The sequence below is a fragment of the Micropterus salmoides genome, unplaced genomic scaffold, assembly GCF_014851395.1.
Source record: "Micropterus salmoides isolate LMB-PRFRI ecotype aquatic unplaced genomic scaffold, ASM1485139v1 Ms_hic_scaffold_23, whole genome shotgun sequence".
Lineage (NCBI taxonomy): Eukaryota > Metazoa > Chordata > Actinopteri > Centrarchiformes > Centrarchidae > Micropterus > Micropterus salmoides.
In genome coordinates this window covers 10,813,276-10,833,241 of record NW_024041484.1, presented here as the reverse complement: position 1 = coordinate 10,833,241, position 19,966 = coordinate 10,813,276, and the positions used below count along the sequence as shown (strand labels likewise).

At 40.0% G+C, this 19,966-nt stretch overlaps 2 protein-coding genes across 6 annotated transcripts; one reads left to right on the top strand and one right to left on the bottom strand.

The window, feature by feature from the left end:
- Positions 1–975: 975 nt before the first annotated feature.
- Positions 976–7,354, top strand: cdkn1d (cyclin-dependent kinase inhibitor 1D). 2 transcript variants are annotated; one of them, XM_038739183.1, is made up of 3 exons: positions 976–1,119; positions 3,661–4,139; positions 4,548–7,354. In XM_038739183.1, exons 1-3 carry the CDS (start codon positions 1,109–1,111, stop codon positions 4,604–4,606), a joined length of 549 nt encoding a protein of 182 aa, XP_038595111.1. In that variant the 5' UTR covers positions 976–1,108; the 3' UTR covers positions 4,607–7,354. The 2 variants fall into 2 exon arrangements, with proteins under 2 accessions (XP_038595111.1, XP_038595112.1); XM_038739184.1 differs by lacking the exon at positions 976–1,119 and adding an exon at positions 1,416–1,581.
- Positions 7,355–7,665: 311 nt separating this feature from the next.
- slc37a3 (solute carrier family 37 member 3) lies at positions 7,666–19,207 on the bottom strand. Of its 4 annotated transcripts, XR_005447446.1 has the most exons (15): positions 19,066–19,207; positions 17,007–17,228; positions 15,352–15,466; positions 14,959–15,051; positions 14,597–14,680; positions 13,867–14,012; positions 13,309–13,405; positions 13,113–13,206; positions 12,557–12,759; positions 12,320–12,461; positions 11,817–11,918; positions 11,082–11,281; positions 10,380–10,445; positions 9,165–9,322; positions 7,666–7,945 (listed from the first exon to the last, which is right to left on the bottom strand). XR_005447446.1 is itself a non-coding variant. In XM_038739179.1 (14 exons), exons 2-14 carry the CDS (start codon positions 17,081–17,083, stop codon positions 9,230–9,232), a joined length of 1,512 nt encoding a protein of 503 aa, XP_038595107.1. In that variant the 5' UTR covers positions 17,084–17,228; positions 19,066–19,207; the 3' UTR covers positions 7,666–9,229. The 4 variants fall into 4 exon arrangements, 3 of the variants coding, with proteins under 3 accessions (XP_038595107.1, XP_038595110.1, XP_038595109.1); XM_038739179.1 differs by having other exon boundaries at positions 7,666–9,322; XM_038739182.1 differs by having other exon boundaries at positions 7,666–9,322; positions 13,122–13,206.
- Positions 19,208–19,966: the final 759 nt, after the last annotated feature.

Below are 19,966 nucleotides of genomic sequence, written 5' to 3'. Positions count from 1 at the left end.
GATACTAAGAGTTTGAAGGGAAAAAAGGAAAGAAGTACAAAGAAAAAAGCAATGAGTGAAATATAATATATAATCTGCTTTCTATAGATGGGAAAATTTAAAATAAACTGTTAAACTAGGGATAATTTCCAATATCGCTTAATCTTCCAATGATTTGTCCATACATCACTGATGATTCAAGGACAAATCATTGGAAAATGCCTATCACAAGTCCAGAGAGTCCAAACTGGCATATTTAAATGCTTTATTATATAAGAGTCCAAAACCCAAATATATTCCGTTTATTATATAAAAGATCGAAAACTGTTGCCTATTAATTGTCTGTCAATCGATTAATTCTTTCAGCTCTTTTACACCTCTATTTAGTTTAACATCAGACTAGAGCTTTTATTGGTGGACCATCATTTCACTTTCAGAAGCCCAACAACAAGCAAATACTTCAAACGTGTGCTGATACATGTATATGTTTCATTACATGGCTGTAGTATCAGAATAGGAAAACAATCTCATGTGTCTGTGGTTTAGGATTAAATTAGATTAGGCTTTTGGATCAGTAAAACATAATTCATTTTCCTTCTAGCTTCATTTAAATTCTGGTTTATCATTACAAGACACAAGTAAATTAAGAGGTCAAAAAGTTATGAACTGTGAGAGAAATAGTGGTGTTTCCTTTTCACTTCTATTAGCAACCAAAGTACAAGATCATGGCATTCAGGTGCGTTTCAGTGCCTTTTCCCACTTCATAGCTGTATATACTGTATACTGTAATACCAAATGGGGATGTGGTAAATTTGCAGGAGAAGTCAAAATGGAGTTGTTTGACCCAGTTGGGAGTCACGTTGCATTTCAACGTGACTCCGAGGGTGTGGGCTCCTGGCCAAAATAAAACGTGATGCAAGCACAACACGAGAATGTGTGTCACATTTAAGGGAGAAGAGGAAATGGCCGCCATTGCCAAGATATTTGACCTACTTCTGCTCGCGCTGAAGGAGAAGCAAAGCAAAAAAGGCGCAACAGAGAGCGGGAGCAACAGGTTTGGAACAGGAGCGCACACACAGACCATAAACTGTATATAAAAAGACATACGGAATCAGGGGAATTCAGCATCATGATAACCGGGTAAGAAACTATTTACAGTCATGATTAACACTTGTATAAAACAGCATTAAATGCAGTTGTATAACTTTTTTTCCTTTAATGTATTTTGGATATTTTTCTGCGCAGTTGTGCAGAAGTGTGGATGTAGCTCGTGTTGCGTTTAATTATGGTAAGAATTATAAAGATAGCGGCTGCGCTCCAACAATGACTGTTTTGATGCGAACCACGTGACTCCTCTAGTAGGACGTCTCCTCCCAGTCTCCTGAGTCCTTTACAAACAAGTCGCAGATAAGGGGATAGGGACGGCCCTCTTGTGGGTAGTGTCTCTAAAACAGTTCAGCGTGACACTGTTTATATCTTCGGGGCTGTCAGGAACACCGTTCACTCCTCTGACTTTACGGGGTGAAAAGTGCGTAGCTATACTTTGTGGACGAGACGCTCGAGTCGTGCAACTTTTGAAAACTTGAGAAACTGACGCTGATGGTAAGATGGAAATATCTGTTTTTGCTGACGATATATTTTATAATTGTTTCATATATTGTTATTAAGTCGCTTGTTTAGGTGTATTTTGTAATTTGTAATTTGGTCCCGATAGCCTACTTGTAACGTAAAGTTAATGCTGTTATGAATGATTTTCACCGCGTTGCCAGACGTTAATTGCCTACACATTTAAAATAGTCAATATCTGTTGAAAATGTTAAACTGGAAATGTTCGTAATATTCAGACGAGTACTAAATGGTTGTTGTGTGTAATATGAGTTTGTAAGTAGCCTAACTTGAGAAGGGGACTGCTTGTGTGTCGCATCTCATTGACCCACATCCGCACTGAATCTGACTGCGTCACCAAGTTTTTCCTCCACACTCGAGTGTTGCAACGCCTATAAGTGAACTTTCTGGTGTTGTTTTATTTAAGATGCACGGCGATTTACTATGGCTAAAGAAATAGCTGTTGCATTTAGAATTGTAGCCATTTTTTGGTGAGTTTGGGGCAAGATATGTTGGGTTCTCTCGGTGTTTTTCTGCAAGTGGCGACACCGAGAAAGTGGAAACCCGATCTGCATACCGCGCCCACTTTTCGACACAAACAACTTTCTCTCGGAGAGAGCAACGAAGCAATCAGCCTATTGTTTTGTGTTGTCGCATCATGATATTTATCCAGCTCTGAAGGACACATAAAAGCGAAGAAACTGAAGTTGTGCGGGTTTAATTTATAATTAATAGTGATTTGACCAAAGTGCGCGCTTAAGAAAATGTTGAATTGGTCGGCTGATGTGGTTTTCATCACATGGTTATTAGCAGTTTATATGAGGAGACAGTAAAATTATAGGCAGTTTGACTCGTGAAAGTGCTCCAACTACCTATTTATTTTGTAGGTATCAAACAATTGCGCAACGATCTGCTTCTCCTTTGAAGACAGAGGGGGCCGACAGGGTCCCTTCAGCCCCCTGAGGTGTTTTTCGAAGCCGGCCTTCAGGTTGATTTTGGGCTTACATGATGACATGGTGGTATTTCTGGAAGTCACCCTGCACATTTCTCTTGTGGCAATTTTAAAATTTGAAAGTAACCTATGATAAACACCACCTATACAAGTGAAAACTGTGCTAACATATCTTATTTTTGGATTATTTAAAATTACTGGAAAGAAGTGTTTCCTGTGCAATGTTGCTTGCTAGGTTGGGGCCCCACACCCCTTACCCCCAAGTTACTTCATGATAATTTGATTACATGCAAGCATAATTAGCTGAAATATTAAAGGTATAATAACAATTTATTGACAAAGGGCCCATATGCAAGATAAAAAATAAAATGCAGTAGCCACCTTAAGGCCCGTGTCAATTTAGTTTATACTGACTGTTAGTGATGCATATTACCACACACATTTGTAATTAATCCTGTTACAGAAATGTGGACCAGTTTGCAGCATTTAAGCTCAGGGAAATACAACGTGTCAGACCATAGACCAGACCTATAGTTACTGTAACATATCATCTTTTACTGTCTGCACCCAGCTGATACAGCACTGAGCAGGCAGTTTAGTGGGAGATTACAGTCAGCAGGGGAATGTGGTTATTATCCACCTACATGGAAAACAATATCTGACTATTCAGTGGTAGTGAACGTTGTGATACGATAATAATTCAACAAACCTGCTTTTGTCAGCAGCTGGGGTATGTTGGAAACAGTCCTCACAAGTAGCCCAAACCATCTTTTTTTCTCTGTGTGACCCGCTGACCTTCACTGTCGACCTTTGACCGGCAGACACCAGAGCAGGTGGAGAGTCAGGTTCCCTTTGGCATGGCAGTGCAATGAATTTAGTGTTGGTTCAGTTACCTCTTGCTGCAGTAATTACTGAGCAGGTTAGGGGCACACGTGTATTTGATCAAATAAAAATCAAAGGCGCTCAAGAGGGCAGATACTGGTGCTTTGTGGGTGGGTGGGCACTTAATAGCTTGTATGCAATCAATGCCTGTTAAAACCCACATTACACCTCACTGAAACTCTGCAGAGCCAACATTCAACCTCTGCCCTTCCTTAACACTTTCTGTGTTTGCTCTCTGACAGGGAAATAGCGATGGCCTCTCCATCAACATCAACAACAGCAGGACAAGATATGACATCTGACTCAGAGCTCTTACGCCTGGGGGGCATCGAGTCCTTGAAACTGAAGGTGGGGCCGGTGCGGAGGAACCTCTTCGGGCCCGTGGACCACCAGCAGCTGCAGCAGGACTTCCAGCGGCTGCTCTGCATGAACGTGGAGGTGGCCAACAAGCGCTGGAACTTTGATTTCCAGAGGGAAACACCGGGAAAGGGCTCCAACATCCAGTGGGAGGAGCTCAGGTGCCAGGACGTGCCAGCGTTTTACCACAGCTGCACGGTTAGGCCAGTGGCCCTGCCAGTGGGCAAAAGGCGGACATCGTCTTCGTCAGGCGAGGGTTCCACAGAATCCTGCAGCTCGTCTGGGGATGAGTACCTGGAGGTGACCGCCAGGGGGTGCTATCGGCTCAGACGGCAAGGAAAACGCAGACAGTCTGCCATCACAGGTCAGTCTACCAAATATCTTGAATAAAGCAGTAGTTTAACATTTGGCAAATATGCTTAATCACATTCTTGCCAAGAATTGTTTTCAAACTTTGTTTTTTGTACGGATTAAGCAAACAGGATAAAACTTGTTAATCACTGAGCTTTAGAGGTGCTGGTAGGCAAATGTTGTTACCTTTGGACAGAACCAGGCTAGAGGATTCCAATCTTGGTGCTAAGCTAAGCTAACCGGCTGTGGGTGGTAGCTTCATATTTATCATACAGACATGAGAGTGGTATCAATCTTCTCATTGAACGCTCAGCAAAAAGCTGAATAAGTGCAATTTCCAAAATGTCAAACTTTTCCTTTCACACTGCAAGCTGGTCTGAACGTGTTTTTGCTGACTTTATATTGTCTTCTTTCACTCCAGATTTCTTCAAGGTGAAGAAGAGGAAGCTTCTGCATTACAAAGCGTCTTCTCGGCAGTAGAAAAGCACAGCTACTCCCAGTGAATGATCACTTAGTGGTCGATATCCCTCTACACGTCACCTCACATAGATATGTGTCATATCATATGTATATATGTAGCAATCAGACTGTCAAGCTCACACAGCATGGGCTTAAAAACTTTTCTGACACCACATAACTAACTTTCAGCACAAGGAAGCTACCATTGTAAGTAATAAGTGACAAGTTAATCAAGCTCAGATTTTAGAAACGGTTTTTGTTGATAATTAGAAATATTCTATATACTGTTTTCCTCAGAGTATACTGTGAAATTATTTTGAATGCGCTCTTAATAACAGGCTCTAGTTTTAAGAGGTTAGTTTTCTTGTGAATGGGCCTTGAAAAGTATTTCACCTCAGTCCTCAACCTTTTTTCTCCCTCTTGCTAAAAGTCATAAGAGGTTTTGATTAGACGAGTTACTATTCCTGGCCTCGCACCACACTTAGCCTTTAGTCTCACCCCTCGGCTCCCAAAGCTTGAGTCAAGCCAGGGGTCAAAACCTCACCCAGGGCTCAAAATCTGGCAGCGCGACTGTGATTAGTTTGAGGTTAAAGGTCAACGGTGGAGGTTCAGCAATGATGTAATTCAGCAGGACCTGTACGACTTCAAAAACAACGTCGTGGAAACCTGTGCCATTGTCCCCGAATCACGTGGTAGACTATAATTCATTGTGGCTCATATACACTCCACCATTGCCACTTAAAAATATAGGCCATACACATTTTACACCATCAAAACACAGCAAGAAATATACAAATTTCAAACTATATTTCTTTATTGCTTTGTATTATTAGCATAACGGGGTTGGAAAGACCAATTTATTTTGGCAACAGACCAGGACTTACCTTATTTAGTTTTTATCAGCTGTATGCTTTTAAAAATGTAGCATTTTCTACTCCTTGTCTTCATGTCTTGTCCACCTTGTAGGTTTTAAGTGCGCCTCTTTTCTCCATGAAGGGAATGTAGTGTTTTATCACTGTGTTGTAGCTCAGAGGAATCCAATTTTTTAATTTTAATGCCAGCTGCTTCACATTTTCTGCCGCCTTGCAGTCCTATAAGTGTTTGCATAGTCTGTACGTGCATATAAGTGCCTGTGTATAAATGCGTTGGTTTGGTGTTTATCTTGAGGTTTTCCACGAGTTGTAAAAGTCGTGGCGGCTGAGGCAGTTGAACCAAAGAGGAACTGCTGTGCCATTAAATTGGTAACACATAATTTATACAGGTCATTCACTGTTTGAGTGATCATTCATAGGCCAGATCTCAAACATGTCAGCATGCTCAAATATATAAAGTGTAAAGACTCAAATAGGACGTGCCTCCTTTTCCCCCTCCCTACAGTCATTCTAATTTGTATATGGATAAAAAGCCATAACCTGGATAAATCCACTCTTACTACCTCATCAGGAAAATAAACAAGTAAAATACAGGCAAAAGAGAGGCAGAGAGACGGGGGGGTATTATTCTATTGTGGTAAAAGATGTTCAGGTTCAGCACGCCATGTAGAGTTTCACATCAGGTGAAGGAGTCAAGAGTGGGGCCCAGCTCCACGCAGAGGAAACTCCGGTCCCTCGGGCGGTTTTGGTTTAACAGCTTTCCCAGAAATAGAGCAGAAGGATAGTGGTGGTGGTGGTGGGGAGTCAGGAAAAGGGACAAACTTTTATTAGGGAATCTTCAGGAAAAAATGTTGTAGACCCCTTCAGGATCAAAGGATTTCTCCGGCCAGACAAGTGACTCGCGATTCAGACACGCTTTTGTCTGCCCCCTTAGAAGTCTCTCAGTCTCTTTCATGGACCAACAGCCTCAGTCTGCGAAAAATCGCCATGAAATCATGTTAACACAACGTTGGTTTCTTTAATGGCTTAACAAGGCGATATTTCACAGATCTAAAAATAGCAAACAAGGCTATTTAAAAGTGTTTTCAATGTGTTAGGATTACTTGTGTTGTTTGTCTACTTATCTATGTGTGTGTGTGCACCTATCTTCTAAGCGCGTTTAAGAGGAAACTTTCAAAGTCTATATTAAATTATTTTGAGTTTGTCATTTGTTATGTAGGGAAATAATTAGATATACCCTACTTTTTTACTATTACTAATTGTGTTATTTCCGAAACTATATCTTTGCACTACTTTAAAACATTTATGACGAGAACTATTTTTTTATGGTAATCTTAAAAAAGACCAATACAAATATTCACTGAGAAAATGAGGCACTAATTAGAAAATTCTTGACATTTAGAATTAATCAAATATTTTTTTCCCTCCAGTCAGACTTCATCACACTGTTAAGACACAGTTTCTAGCGATTGTGCATTCAATCCATAGGATTTCATTTTACCTTTGTTAGTCTTCCTTAAATCTGTCGGGAGAAAATCAAATAAGGAAAATTAAAATGATAAATGTCCGGATTGATCTGTTAGTGTCTCACTGTGCCCAAGCAAACTTGGCTTTCCTAACTCAGCTGTTTTTTTTACTTTGTATATGCATGAATGTATAATAATCTTGCTCACCATTTGTAATAATTGTAATGTAATTTAATACTGGTTTATGAATCCTTGCAACATGTAAGAAGTGTATATGTATGGGATCAGAGTCATATCCTTTTTGATATGTGTATAGAAAATATTGTTGGGTTGTTGGTGCACTGTTGCCTTTCATATTGTTGATTTCATATAGACTGATTAAAAAAAAAAATGTTAATGAATGAGACTGATATAAACCACAAGATACTGGTCTGAAGTTTTTGTTTCCACTCTGCTTTTAAGTATTATGAACATAGATGTATTAGGAAGAGAGAAAGGTCATGATTTCTTCTTGCCTTAATAGCGCCACCTGGTGGTTTCTAACTAATACTGCAGAGTCAATCATCAAAATAGACTTGATTGCATTTGGCAATAATGTAGTTTAATGCAACTTAGAAGCTATAATAACAAAGTTCAGAAAGGATGCAGTAGTTAGAAGACCAAAATAGTTTAAATAAATTTCTACCTATACCATTATTATCTTATCTAAAATAGTTTGTGTGTGCTTTTGAAGATAACACAATTTGCAAAATGTCATTTGCATTTATTTAAAATTAAAATTGGCATTTACATTAGTTAAAACTTGAAAAGTACATATAAATAAAAAGAAAAAATACATCACAGATAGTGTTAAACATTCGCCATATATTTTAATTTACATTACATTTACACAACATGTAAGTCTTGTTTTTAAGCTCCACTGCTCAAGGTTTAGCAAAAGGAACCTCTCAAAAGCACTTACATGGTGATTTATGAATCCACATGCAACACAACCTGTTGTGTCTACTGGCTGGCCACAGTAGCTGGAAAATAAAAATTTCAAGTCACTTTTTACTTATTTTAACCAAAACTATCTTCCCCAAAATGATGGCCAGCTTCAGACCAAAGTGTGTAGTTAAGTAGATAACTTGCTGTAAATATGGCTGGTATTTTATCCCACCCTGATCAGGAGTAATTATAGTGTAAAAAGACTAGTGCTTTACCTTCCATGGCCAAACATATTAAGTTATTATAACATAATAACAGACAATGTTCAGACAAAGATGTAGCTTCTGCTACAAAGAGGCAAAATGTTTTTTATCTGTCAGTATCAATTTACTCATCAATGTGTATTTGGCATGCTACACTGTAAACTAAACGTGGGATAAGACAATGGGAATTTGTCAGTGTGTGTGTGCGAAGATTTTCACAGTGACCTCCAGTGACTGAACACACTAAACTTGTGGCGTAAATATTCCAGTGAACAGGAAGTGTTAAAACAATGATGAGCAAACATTAAATCAGCGACTGACTCACAAACAGAATTGAGAGGACCAGACCCGGTAATGAACAGGCTTTACTGTATAGTTTGTAACCCTGATATATAAAACTGTACACAAGAGAAACCAAGTGGCTGCGAGGTTAGTTTTCCAAAACCAAGCTGAGATCTATATTGTTCACTAAAACCTTCAAGTCTTTGCCTAATTAATGTAAGAATACTACAGTGCAATATTCATTATCTCAACCAAAAACGACAAAAATATCATACATATCTACAAAAGCTGACAATAATTTTCTACATTACAATTACTATTCACATTCTTTAGGCTATACTAAAACTGAAATTGTCTCAAGAGGACCTGCTCTTTAATTTAAGAACTCCTGATTTAATAGGCCATCATTAATTCTACTACAAGAGCATTTACACTTTCACATCCATTTATCCTAGGATATATACACTAGTTCATTCTGTGATGGGCGTGCAAGGCCTGGAATCACATATTAATTGTGCCTGACAGCTAGGTCTAAAAGCTAAAAGCCTTATTCCAATCCAATTCTTCAGGTCAACCTCTAAATCCTTGTATTCACATTAAAAGAAGTGTACGTTTACACTTCAGGTTTTTAGTGAGTGGTTAACACTTCAGCGTCGTGCTCAAATGGGTGTTAATGGACAAACACTGGTCATTGTGGGAGTTTAACTGGTGGCTCTCTGACTCCAGGTCACCTTCCATCCACCAAATCTTTCCAGCTCCCACAACTCACCTAAAAGAAGGTATTTCTGAGCAGCTTTGCTGCGTTGTCACTGATGTCACTCTGTGTCGACACTTTCACAGCTGGCGACGCAGTGCCCGTCTGTCTCTCCACATGGCTTGTACTTCTTTGAGGAGCAAAGGCATGATGAACACAATGCTGCCCGCTGTCTGTAACATAAAAACACAAGAATCAAAGTGGCACAGGAGTTTCTGATTATTGCTTTGTTCATTTCAAGGTTCAGTGTGTAAGTTTTAGTGGCATCTAGTGGTGAGAGTTGTGAATTGCAACCAGCAGCTCATGGTGCATTCACATGCTCCTTTCATTTACAGAGTTGTGAAGTTGTTTCTCCAACTTCAGTGTGTGTTCATGTGCTCATAAGTCAGAATGTGGAATCAAAATGGGCGAACTACAAAGATGTGTTGGATGAGCAGTATCAAAGCGTATAAACAACCCACAGACATTTAGTTCACTCTACATGGAAAGCAAACTAACTGTTAAAACCATATTACAAATTACATGTTTGCAAAATATGTAAATGCCATATGAGATTTTAAACATATCAAAATTCTGTATACGTCTTTATGTCCCATGTACACTTTATTTATCTTTTTGCAATAAAGATTTAAGGAGGAAAAAAAGATACTGATTATTCCGACACCCCTTGAATGCACCATCAGTCACCGCTCACCCATCCCTTTCCAAGCGCGCAGGAGAAGCTACAGTGGCCGCCACGCTCTGTTGGCTCTTGTGCTAAATAATACCTAATAGTCCATTTAGGCAACTGTAGAAACATAGCGGTGCAACATGGCGACTTCCATGTAGTAATAAAAACATAACGGTCATTATGTAAGGTCTTTATATACCACTGAAAACATAGTTATGTATATTATATTGCATTTCTGTAAACAGATCCTCCTAAATATAACACACTGAACCTTTAATGTTATTTAATGTTGTTTCCAACAGTGATCAAACAAGTGATGATAAAACATTAAGTTGGAAATCAAAATGTGCTTTAAACCCATGCTAAACATACTACATACATGAATATACTTGGTCAGAATTTAACAATCATGCCAATGTGTTATATCCCAGCAGACATTTTGACTTGTCATATGACAGTGTGACGGCGAGCCAGCATGACCACAACTTATCATTTACACCTGTGCTTTTCCTACTGTTACGTGTCAAAAAGTCTGTTGTGAATCCAGGATGTCATCTTACCATGACGATGAAGAAGTAGAACACACTCATCCAGCCCAGCTTGCTCTGAATCAGGGACACCAGGTACTAGAGGATGATATAAACGAACAAAGTCAAACGTCAAGCAGTGGGTGTGACTACCTGCATCACCATAGGCGTGTTTTATGACGGTGTCAGTGCAAAGGAAAACCCACTGATGCTGGAAAATGATTGGCTTGTCACAGACAAAATGATTTTAGCTAGCAAAACCAGATTTACATTGACGCAAAGATACAGAATATTTACTTTAAGTACTTTCCCTCAACTTTGTAGTGCTGCAGTACTCTCATAAGTCAAGTTAATTCAGAAAATAATGAAATAATAAAAAACTATTTCATAATGCCAGTTGCACCTAAAAACTTTAGTGGACGACTATCTATATAACCTAAATGAGAAGCAAATATAAGTAGATTTACAACTTGTAGCTCTCGGGTTTACAATTAACTAAGATGTTTGGTGCATTGGAAGACCTGCAAGAGCAAGCTAGCGATTCCAGTACAAAATACAAACATTGTGTCAAATATATGACTTTCAGCATACTGGCTCTATTTTGAATGAAGTAGGACAAGTCAAAAACAAATGTTTATGTCCTTTAGTCTGTAATTTAATCTTGTGTTTTGCCACTCTTGAGTTTTTACTACATATTTTGTATAGTATAGTGAAATGTCCTGTATTTCTGCTTACCTGTCCCCCAGCAGCTCCTATACTTCCAGTTCCATCCACTATGCCAGTGACAGTAGCCAGAGCCTCCTGGCTACCCCTCAGAGCGTCCTGCCTGCCCAGGTCAGCAGAAATGGCGGAGCTGATCATATTAGATGGACCGCCAATGAAGAAGCCGGTGGTAGCCAACAGCACAGCGTTTATCACCTGGTCGTTAGGTGAGCCTGAGAAAGGTGGAGGAAGAGGCAGAGAGAGACTGTTGTAACAACACCATCAACCGCATTTAATGAGGGTTTAGTCGATTTCATTACTCCAAGTCAGAACGCAAAACGGTTCATAGACATTTGTGAACCCAAAGAGTGACTTTAAGCTGTGGTGAGTTTTATGTGTCAAAGTCCAGAGTTGAACACTGAATATTTTTTTTGAAGGACACTGTTGGATCTACACAATGATGTTTAGTATGTACGCAAATAATGCTGCAACTAATGATTATTTCCATTGTCTTTTTGATTAATCAATGAATCATTTAGTCTCTAAAACGTTGGAAATGGTAAACAAAAAATAATAAGGCCACCCCCAATATCCAATATCCCAAGTTGATGTTTCATATAGTTTTATTATCAAAAAAAAGGAGGAAAAAGAAAAGCAGCAAATCTTTACCTTTGAGCAGTGGAACTAGCTTGAAACCTAATTATCAGATTTGTCGTTTGATTGATTTTCTGCACACTAACCAACTAATTGTATCGACTCTATACTCACGGCTGTATCCAAACAGGGCTCCCATCGCCAGCACCAGACTTAAGCCCAACACCGGGGCTCTCTTTCCCATGAAGTCAGAAATCAAACCCTGAACTGTCCCTCCTGACACAAAGAAACACGACAGAGAAAAAGACAGTTAACGTCCAAACTCTAAGGATGTTTACTGATAAAGGAAAAGAGATGTCTTACTTTACGCTAAAAATGCAGTTGAGCTATACAATAATGAATAAGGCTAGCAAACACTGCGATATACTAGCCACTGTGGCTGCTGGACCAATAGGTCAGCTTCTGGGATCAGAGAAAATTACTTAAATAATGAACCCAAAATGCATTTATTACTTATTAACTAGTTTGTATTAATGTATATTTCTTTTTTAATCCAATATATGAGCCTTGGCACATACATGCTCTGGTCTCATATCCAATTAAATCTAATGCGTTTATTTATTTCTATGATTTAACAAAAGGATGGAAGAAAATGCAGAAATTTGCCTGCCACTCACCGATGATTCCTCCCACATCATACCACACAGACAGCCGGTCGGCCTCGGCCTCCTTCCAGCCGTAGTTGTTGCTCAGGTAGAAAGGAAGCCAGAAGAAGAAGGAGTAATTTACCAGCTTCAGACACGCATAAGCCAGAGAATACTGCAGTACAAACAGGGACAGAGTCACCATGGTGTGAAAACTGTGTAATTTATTTGAATCATTTAATCTCTGACTTGTTGCAGCTGTGGACTCACAGGCAGCACTCCGGGCAGACAGAAAGCCTGGCAGAAGCCAACGGCTGGAGGAGACTCGGCCAGAGGTTCGTCCGGCGACGGAACTGACTGGTATGGTCTGTCATACACCTCTGCCTCATCCTCCTCATCGCTCATCAAAGGCCTGTGGCTGTCTGTGTCCGTCTCCACGGGGCTGAGTCCCGTCTCTGACTCCAAGCTCAAACCTGACGCACACACACAAAACACACGTTCAAGCTGTGGAGTTTACCTAAATTCAATTTAGCAGTTTAGACAATTACACACATAACTGTTTCTATTTCAAGCAGAGTTTCCCTACTCTGTGTGACACAAGTTCAAAACGGCTTCCGTGGGAATAAGGTCAAATTATAGTAAACATAGAGTTGGGTGGCCCTGTTGAAAAAACATCAATAACACCCACACAAGTGCACAATCATAAATTAAGATTTCTTCTCACAAAGTTATTTGGAATACTGGCACTCGGGCAGCATTTCAGGTAATGTTGGGTTGCACCTGACCTGAATACAAAAAGCAGACGATTTTCTAACGTGTTCCTTGCCTTCCTTACCGACTTCTTTTGGGGAGGTAAGTAGGCCGAAGAACACCACCACCCCTCCAGCAAACTGCACCACCGAGGTCACCAAGAAGGCATACTGCACACAGCAACATATGGTACATCATGTTAGCATTTAGTTGCTGAGAATATTATGGTAAAAGGTAACACAGTAAAGTGTGAGTGTGTGTGTGCGTCTTACCTCATACCCATACTTGAGGACACTAGATGCCAGGAAGGCCCCCAGGATGTTACCTACAGAGGCACAAGCACTCCACAGGCCAAACACAAAGCCACGGCTGAAAAACATCATAATAAAGCTCAATTATGAAAAATATAGTTCATTTTATAAATGCCTTCTGATCCGTTTTCATGTTATGTGTCTCTTAAAAACACTTACGCTTCCTGATACTTTCCTAATGTAACAATACCTACTACATTTTATTGAACGCAACTTCACAGACGGCACAGTGACCTGCTATTTTTATATTCAGCAAATTATGTTTACAAGTCTTGCCACTGAGGAAAGCTGAGTCTAAATGGTGTCTCTGTTTTGGCAGCAGCACCAGTGAATGGATGTCATTGTGTGAAAGTGAGTGCGAGTGTGTGTTTTTTGTCTGTGGGTGTGTATCATGAAGCTTGACAGAAGGGGACTTGATTTGGAATATTTCTCGGCTGGATTGTCTGGATGTTGCAGTTTTGATCAAAACATATCCACTGGTGACACGTGAAGCAACTGGCACACAGAGATGTCACGCACCCTGTCTTGCCGAACCAGTTTCCCATGACGGCCACCACGCAGGGCCACACGGCTGACTGCAGCAGGCCGTTCAGCACCCACAGGCCACAGTACAGATAGATGTTGTAGATTTGGAGCCATTCAGTGAGAGTGCCAAACACAAACTCCTGCGAACACACAGACAGCGACAGCGGTAGTCCACAATATGATATGAATCCAGTGTAATGTTACTTGATCTTGCTTAGTGTTTGAAAACACACACAGAGGATTAAATCTTCTAAGATGTAATGATGCCATCAATGATTATGTCCTGGGAGATGTGAAACAAGAAGTGCTACTGCACGGTAGTCAAGATATCTGTCCATCAGTGCTAGGCTAGCCATGTGTAAAGCTATGCTAAGTGATTCAAATGCTTGCTTTAATCCTATATTCATTCCATCTTGTACAGATGACAGATATACGTAGGAGTGATGATGGATCGCTGTCAAACACAGAATTAAAAAAAGTGGTCACAACTATAATAATCCCTTACTCTGTCAAAAAAGTCAGATTGCTGTTTTGATTTTTGTCTCTATGGTGAAAAGAAACACAGCCAAACGGGCACAAAAAAAGGTCTAAATATAGCAATTTACATGAGTAATTTGAATTCCTCATTACATTTAAGATGAACTGTTACAAAATTAACAACCTGGTGCTACCAAAAGCACCCTATCAAGGATTGCACAGCCGAATACAAGGTCCACGTACTCACCACTGCAGCAGAGCCACACAGGCCGAAGCACAGCACATAGCGCAGGTTCACTCTGTCCCCAATCACACCGCTTAAGTACAGACCCTGTATGGACAGCACCAAACACAAAATGACACAAACGACAAAGAAAACAACTGGTCTGAGTTTGTTTAAGACTGAAAGGATCGTAATTAACTGTCTAGAAAACTTGCTCTATATTGTAAATGTTGCTGCTGTTAGATGCTGCAAGCAACAGGAGCCAGATTCTCTCCAGTCCTGCTTGGGACACTGGTCACCACCAGCTACTGCCAGTACTGCCTCTTTCTGTGTCTCAGATGTCGCTACTCTCAGAAGCTTGTTAAACACGGAAAATTGCTACTTACAGCCGCATATGAAAAGAGGAAGATGGAGTCCAGAGCTCCCAGGAACAGAGTGGCCTGCTTTTCATCTGAAAACAGACGATTGTCCTCCCATGTCTGCATCAGTCGGAGAAAACACAGTTCATATTATGCAGTTTACATGTCATGGTCACATTACATTTCCAACACCCAAATTATATTATTTTTTAAGGGACCTGATTAAGAAAACTTTGGTTGTTTGTCAATTTGACAGTGATTGCTCTCATAGAGGCAAGGCTGAACATTATGGGTCATTTCAATGGACCCATAAAGAACCCTTCTCCAGCCGCAAAGCCAACTTTCTACTGTTTACAGCATCTGTGTGTGTGAGAAACAGTATTGGACTGCATGCGGCTCTGTTCTGCTGGTGCTCAGTACCTCGCCGGGGGAGAAAGCGGGCGCGCTGTCATTCTGGAGAGATGGTGTCCACTGGGCTGAGATGCTCACTTTCACATTGCTGAATGTTTTCCTGGACGCATGCAGCAACACATAGCTGGAGAGACAGAAAACAGCAACAGGAATATGATAGAGATTTATTTAAACAGTCCATGTGGAATGAACTGGTTCATACTTCAGCTGGAGGGGATACATAATTACTGAAAGCTTGTTTATTATACTGGAACTCTGCTTCTGTTCAATATAAAAAAATGGAATTACTAACATACCATAATATACATAGCATACTACCTACTTGGACAATTATTAGTCCTTTAAAAGTTCCTGTTAGTTGTCTTGGACTACAAAAGGTAACAAAAGACATGTAGAAGCTTAAATTCCAAAGTAGCAGTTCAATTCTGCTGAAAGAATTTACAGGGAACACTGGAGCGCAACATCTTTATCTAACAAACTGGAAATGGCCTAAATCCAAAGCAAGCCCAAATGTTGCGATGAACAGCAGCCTTCATTGTGTGCTGCTGCCTGTTGCAGACTTTGCTTCACTCCTGATAGGAGTGCCGTGACTCGCCCGCAGATGTGTGATAACACATCTACTGTAATTAAAGATTAGCAGCATCTGAAATAAACATATAGCATGACATTTACCAGGTGGACATAAAGATGATTTAAATCCATTGCTGTACATTCTGCATTTCAAAATCTCAAAAATGACCTGAAATATATTATAAGTGCTTGAGCACTGCTACAAAGTGCCCTCAGTTGTGCATTTAGTCAGTCTGCTGTGCCAGCCCTGTATAAACGAGCTTAAGTTGTTCAGGAATTATCAGCAGGTCAGAGTCTTGGGATGGAGCATTAATGATTTTTTTTTTCCTTACTGATAATATTCCTGTATTTCAGTGCCTTAACTCTTATGATAAGAATGATGGCAAAAGAGCACTGCTGAATGTTTGCATAAAAAAACATTTGCACCCCTAATGCAAGTTGTCCACCTAAACTAAAAGATGATGGAAGTACAAAGACACAATGTTTTCAAAGCAGCAAGTAGTCACACAGTGAGAAAAAAAAAATCAATCATGTATAGAAATCAAACATTTTGAAACATCAATAATTGTTTTATCATTGCGGTGTAGTCCTCTGAATCGATATGAATCAAAACGTGAGGTGACCAGAGATTCTCACCCCTTGTTCTCAGTACTTATGGTTCATGTTATTTTGACTACAACTGACCTAGGTTAACCATACTCCATAGACCTTTCACCTAAATTAACAGCTCACATCCTTTCGCAATGTGGTTGTCATGGTATGATAATCTCAGAAGAAGATATCATGGTTTCACAGTATACGGCATTACACAATTATTCTTTCGATTATCAGCTACAATGATAATGGAATGAAAAAGGAAGATTTTTTTGGGCTTTATTATAATTTAACATAATATTTTCTTATGGTTTGTTCCTGTGGTTCAGTGAGCTGTGAATAGCTAGTGAGGAGCTTTTTGTTTCAAAACTGCTGTGAAAAGTGATTGTAAATGGATTCTTTCCAATGAATGTGCAAATAATCTTCAAAAAAAAACCCCCAAAAACACAAAGGTCGAAGGAAGGAACACAGGTTTGAGGCGGGGTGGGGTTCTGGTTTACCTAAAGAAGGTGAGGAGGAAGGCAACCAGATGATGATGGGTGTACTGTGACAGGCAGCCACAGCACGAGGAAGGCATCACAGGGGCGGCCGGAGGGAGGAGGAGGAGTTGGAGGATGAGGAAGGAGGTGGTGTTGGCGGAAGTCTTCCGGGGGAAACAGCAACAGGACAGGGAGGGGGTTCAGCTATAGTCTCCCACTATGCCAGATGGGACAAGCTCATTGCTAGAGGAACAGAACAAGCGTGAAAATAAGGAATTGGAAACCCACGTTAAAATTCTTGACTGCACAAAACCTGATTATTACAACTCATACAAAGTACTAATAGCAGAAATATATTATTACTCCTTGGCTGACTAAGCGAACACACAAAACTATATTTTTTATTATGAGAGAAAATTATGGCATAGATGCAGCAACCAAGCAGTGTTTGTGCAATTTCTCAAAGAGTTTAAGAGTGGATGTTCCATTCAAATGATGCAATATTTGACCGGGTGATGAAAATCATTTTACCTGATATTACCTGGATGCAACAGCCAATATTATCTTGCTGAAAGTTTCCATCTCCTTAGGATTAAAGACGAGTATGAATAAATGAATCTCGTCTAAATGCTGGGTTTTGCTCTGGCACCTACAGGTATCAATGGGCCCAGTGTACTGACTGGCCCGAAACCTCCCCCACCAGCCTGTTCAGCTGTTGCTTAAAGTTGTTTACACAGGGCTCTCCAACTAATTAGGGATGCACCAATCCCACATTTTCAGTCCAGATGCGATTCTGATACCCCAGATTGGGGTATTTGCCGATACGGAGTACCTATCTGACACCAGCAGCGTCTTTTCTCCCAAATTTTAAAATTTGTAGACGTCACATTATGGTCTCATGTTTTCCTTTCCTTATACTCTGTACTCCAGTTACATGCCAGTTTCTGCTGCCTGTACCTATGTTGTTTTGACATGTGACTGGAAAAGGGACCACTTCTGCTGCAGGAGCAGGCTGTACATTGTTCTAGTCACTGAGAGAAGAGGGATAATGAAACAAATAGCTTACTATATCAAACATGACTTTGTCTGGTTAGTCCATATGTTTATAAAGTAGCCAATAATCATGATATGTATTCTCTGTGACACTGTGGCTTTATTTTGAGAACAGTTCATCCAAGAAACACTGATCACTTCAAACCTTGTAAATACCATAACCAGCTGATTTTATTTTCCGCAATACTGTTACTCCACCCAGAATCTCCTGCGTGCCTGCCAAGCAAAGTTCACTGTAGCTAGTTGTACAAATTCTACCTGAGGCAAACAAGACCATTAGCCTCGTGACTGCGTCCTTTCTAAAAAGACAAAAGGGGAAGAATTTGAAGAATATTCAGTTATGTTGTGTGCATTGTGTAAAGCAAGAAAACTTTCTTGCTACAAACATGTAGTCACAGCTTGACCTATCACTCTCAGTATTTCCCTTTTAAAAAAACACAACCTCTTGTCAGTTAAAACAGGCTGTTAGCTCCAAAAGTTTTTTGCCCTGGAGGTAAAACAAATCTACCGGCATTAGTTTGGTGCCTGTTGGCAAACCACTGCAGATACAGTTGGGACTATTATACTGTAAAGTGCACACCCCACTGAAAGGGAAAATTTAAGCAGGACGTCCTGTAGATTATAGACCAGACAGGCTCTGGTTTGTGCCTCTCGTCTAAACACTGTTTCTATGACTTTTGTGTAACGTTACAAAGAAATGATTTAGCTTGTTCATTGATGAGCAACTCACCTTTTATGTATAATACGTAATTCCCCCATGAATAGTCGGTCGATTTCATCTATTTTCGACAGCATTTTGTCGTTCTGAGAGGCAACATTTGCCACTTCTACAGTTTCTGCCCATCTCTGCCTCACATAAGTAACCAGCACACAACGTTGGCGACAGAGCCACCCAGTGTTGACTGACTAATAGACAACATCGCCAGTTCCGGGTTGGTTACACGTACACATAGGTCTATGAACAAACAGCTGAAAGTTACAGTTTCAAACTCTCAAGAGACAACAAACAAAAAAAACGTTTTCTTACCTTTCAGCCCAGGTTTCCGTTGACTAGTTGTCTGGGTGTTGCGACAATCTGTGTTTACCGTGGATTCCTGTCTGACGGACGTGGCTGCAAGCAGAGCACAGCGGCGCACTGCTGCCACCAGCAGGACAGGAGTGGAATAACAGGCGTAAAGGCACAGCGTGACAGTGCTGTGCAGGCAGCTGTTGAGCTTTCACCTGTCACTCTACTACCACTTGTGGTGTAGAGTCAGCCTTCCATTGGCTGCAGGCAGATTTCTACATAGTTCAAAATCTGTTCCCTGCCTGACACAGTAACAGGGATTCAGCACTGAACGTGGTCAGCACTTGAATTCTGGTAAGCCTTTATACATTTAGTATAGGCTATATGTGTTTAACATGCATTTGCACATTTTAAGATGTTGTTCATGGTTCTATAAAACTCGACATTTCTATTGACGTTAAAGTTAAGTGTCCAATACCATATAGACCATATGTTAAATCATTCAGGGATTGCTGAAGTAATATGTGTGGCAGTACAATCTAAGGTTGTGCTAAAAAGACTGGTGGGAAAAATAAGGATTAGAAAAAATGAAGTATAAGGATTAACATTCAAGCAAAATTTTTTTTTAATGTACATAGGGTGCATTATCTCACAAGTGCAATAATACATTAACCAATCACATGGAGTGTATTTGAATTTCTTATTGATATGTAATCTTAGTAATGTGTCTGAGTTAATCTTGCTTTACATTTTGAATTGATGATTATGATAATCCACATTGTTTGATTACAAATGATTACATTGTGTATTTTTATATTGTTTATTTTTTATATTCCTATATTTCTAATATTCTTCTATTTTTTACCTCTTTTGCAAGCACTGCTGAAATTACATGAAATGTTTGTAGTCTCATTATGTTTTG

Bases quoted from the DNA above. Each gene is read 5' to 3' on its own strand.
- slc37a3 (XM_038739179.1), bottom strand. From the start codon at position 17,083: ATGCCTTCCTCGTGCTGTGGCTGCCTGTCACAGTACACCCATCATCAT. The intron at 15,052-15,351 runs GTACTGAGCACC...CGACTGATGCAG, and splicing joins CCGCTTTCTCCCCCGGCGAG to ACATGGGAGGACAATCGTCT. The intron at 11,282-11,816 runs GTGAGTATAGAG...CACCTTTCTCAG, and splicing joins AGCCCTGTTTGGATACAGCC to GCTCACCTAACGACCAGGTG.
- cdkn1d (XM_038739183.1), top strand. The intron at 4,140-4,547 runs GTCAGTCTACCA...CTTTCACTCCAG, and splicing joins CAGACAGTCTGCCATCACAG to ATTTCTTCAAGGTGAAGAAG.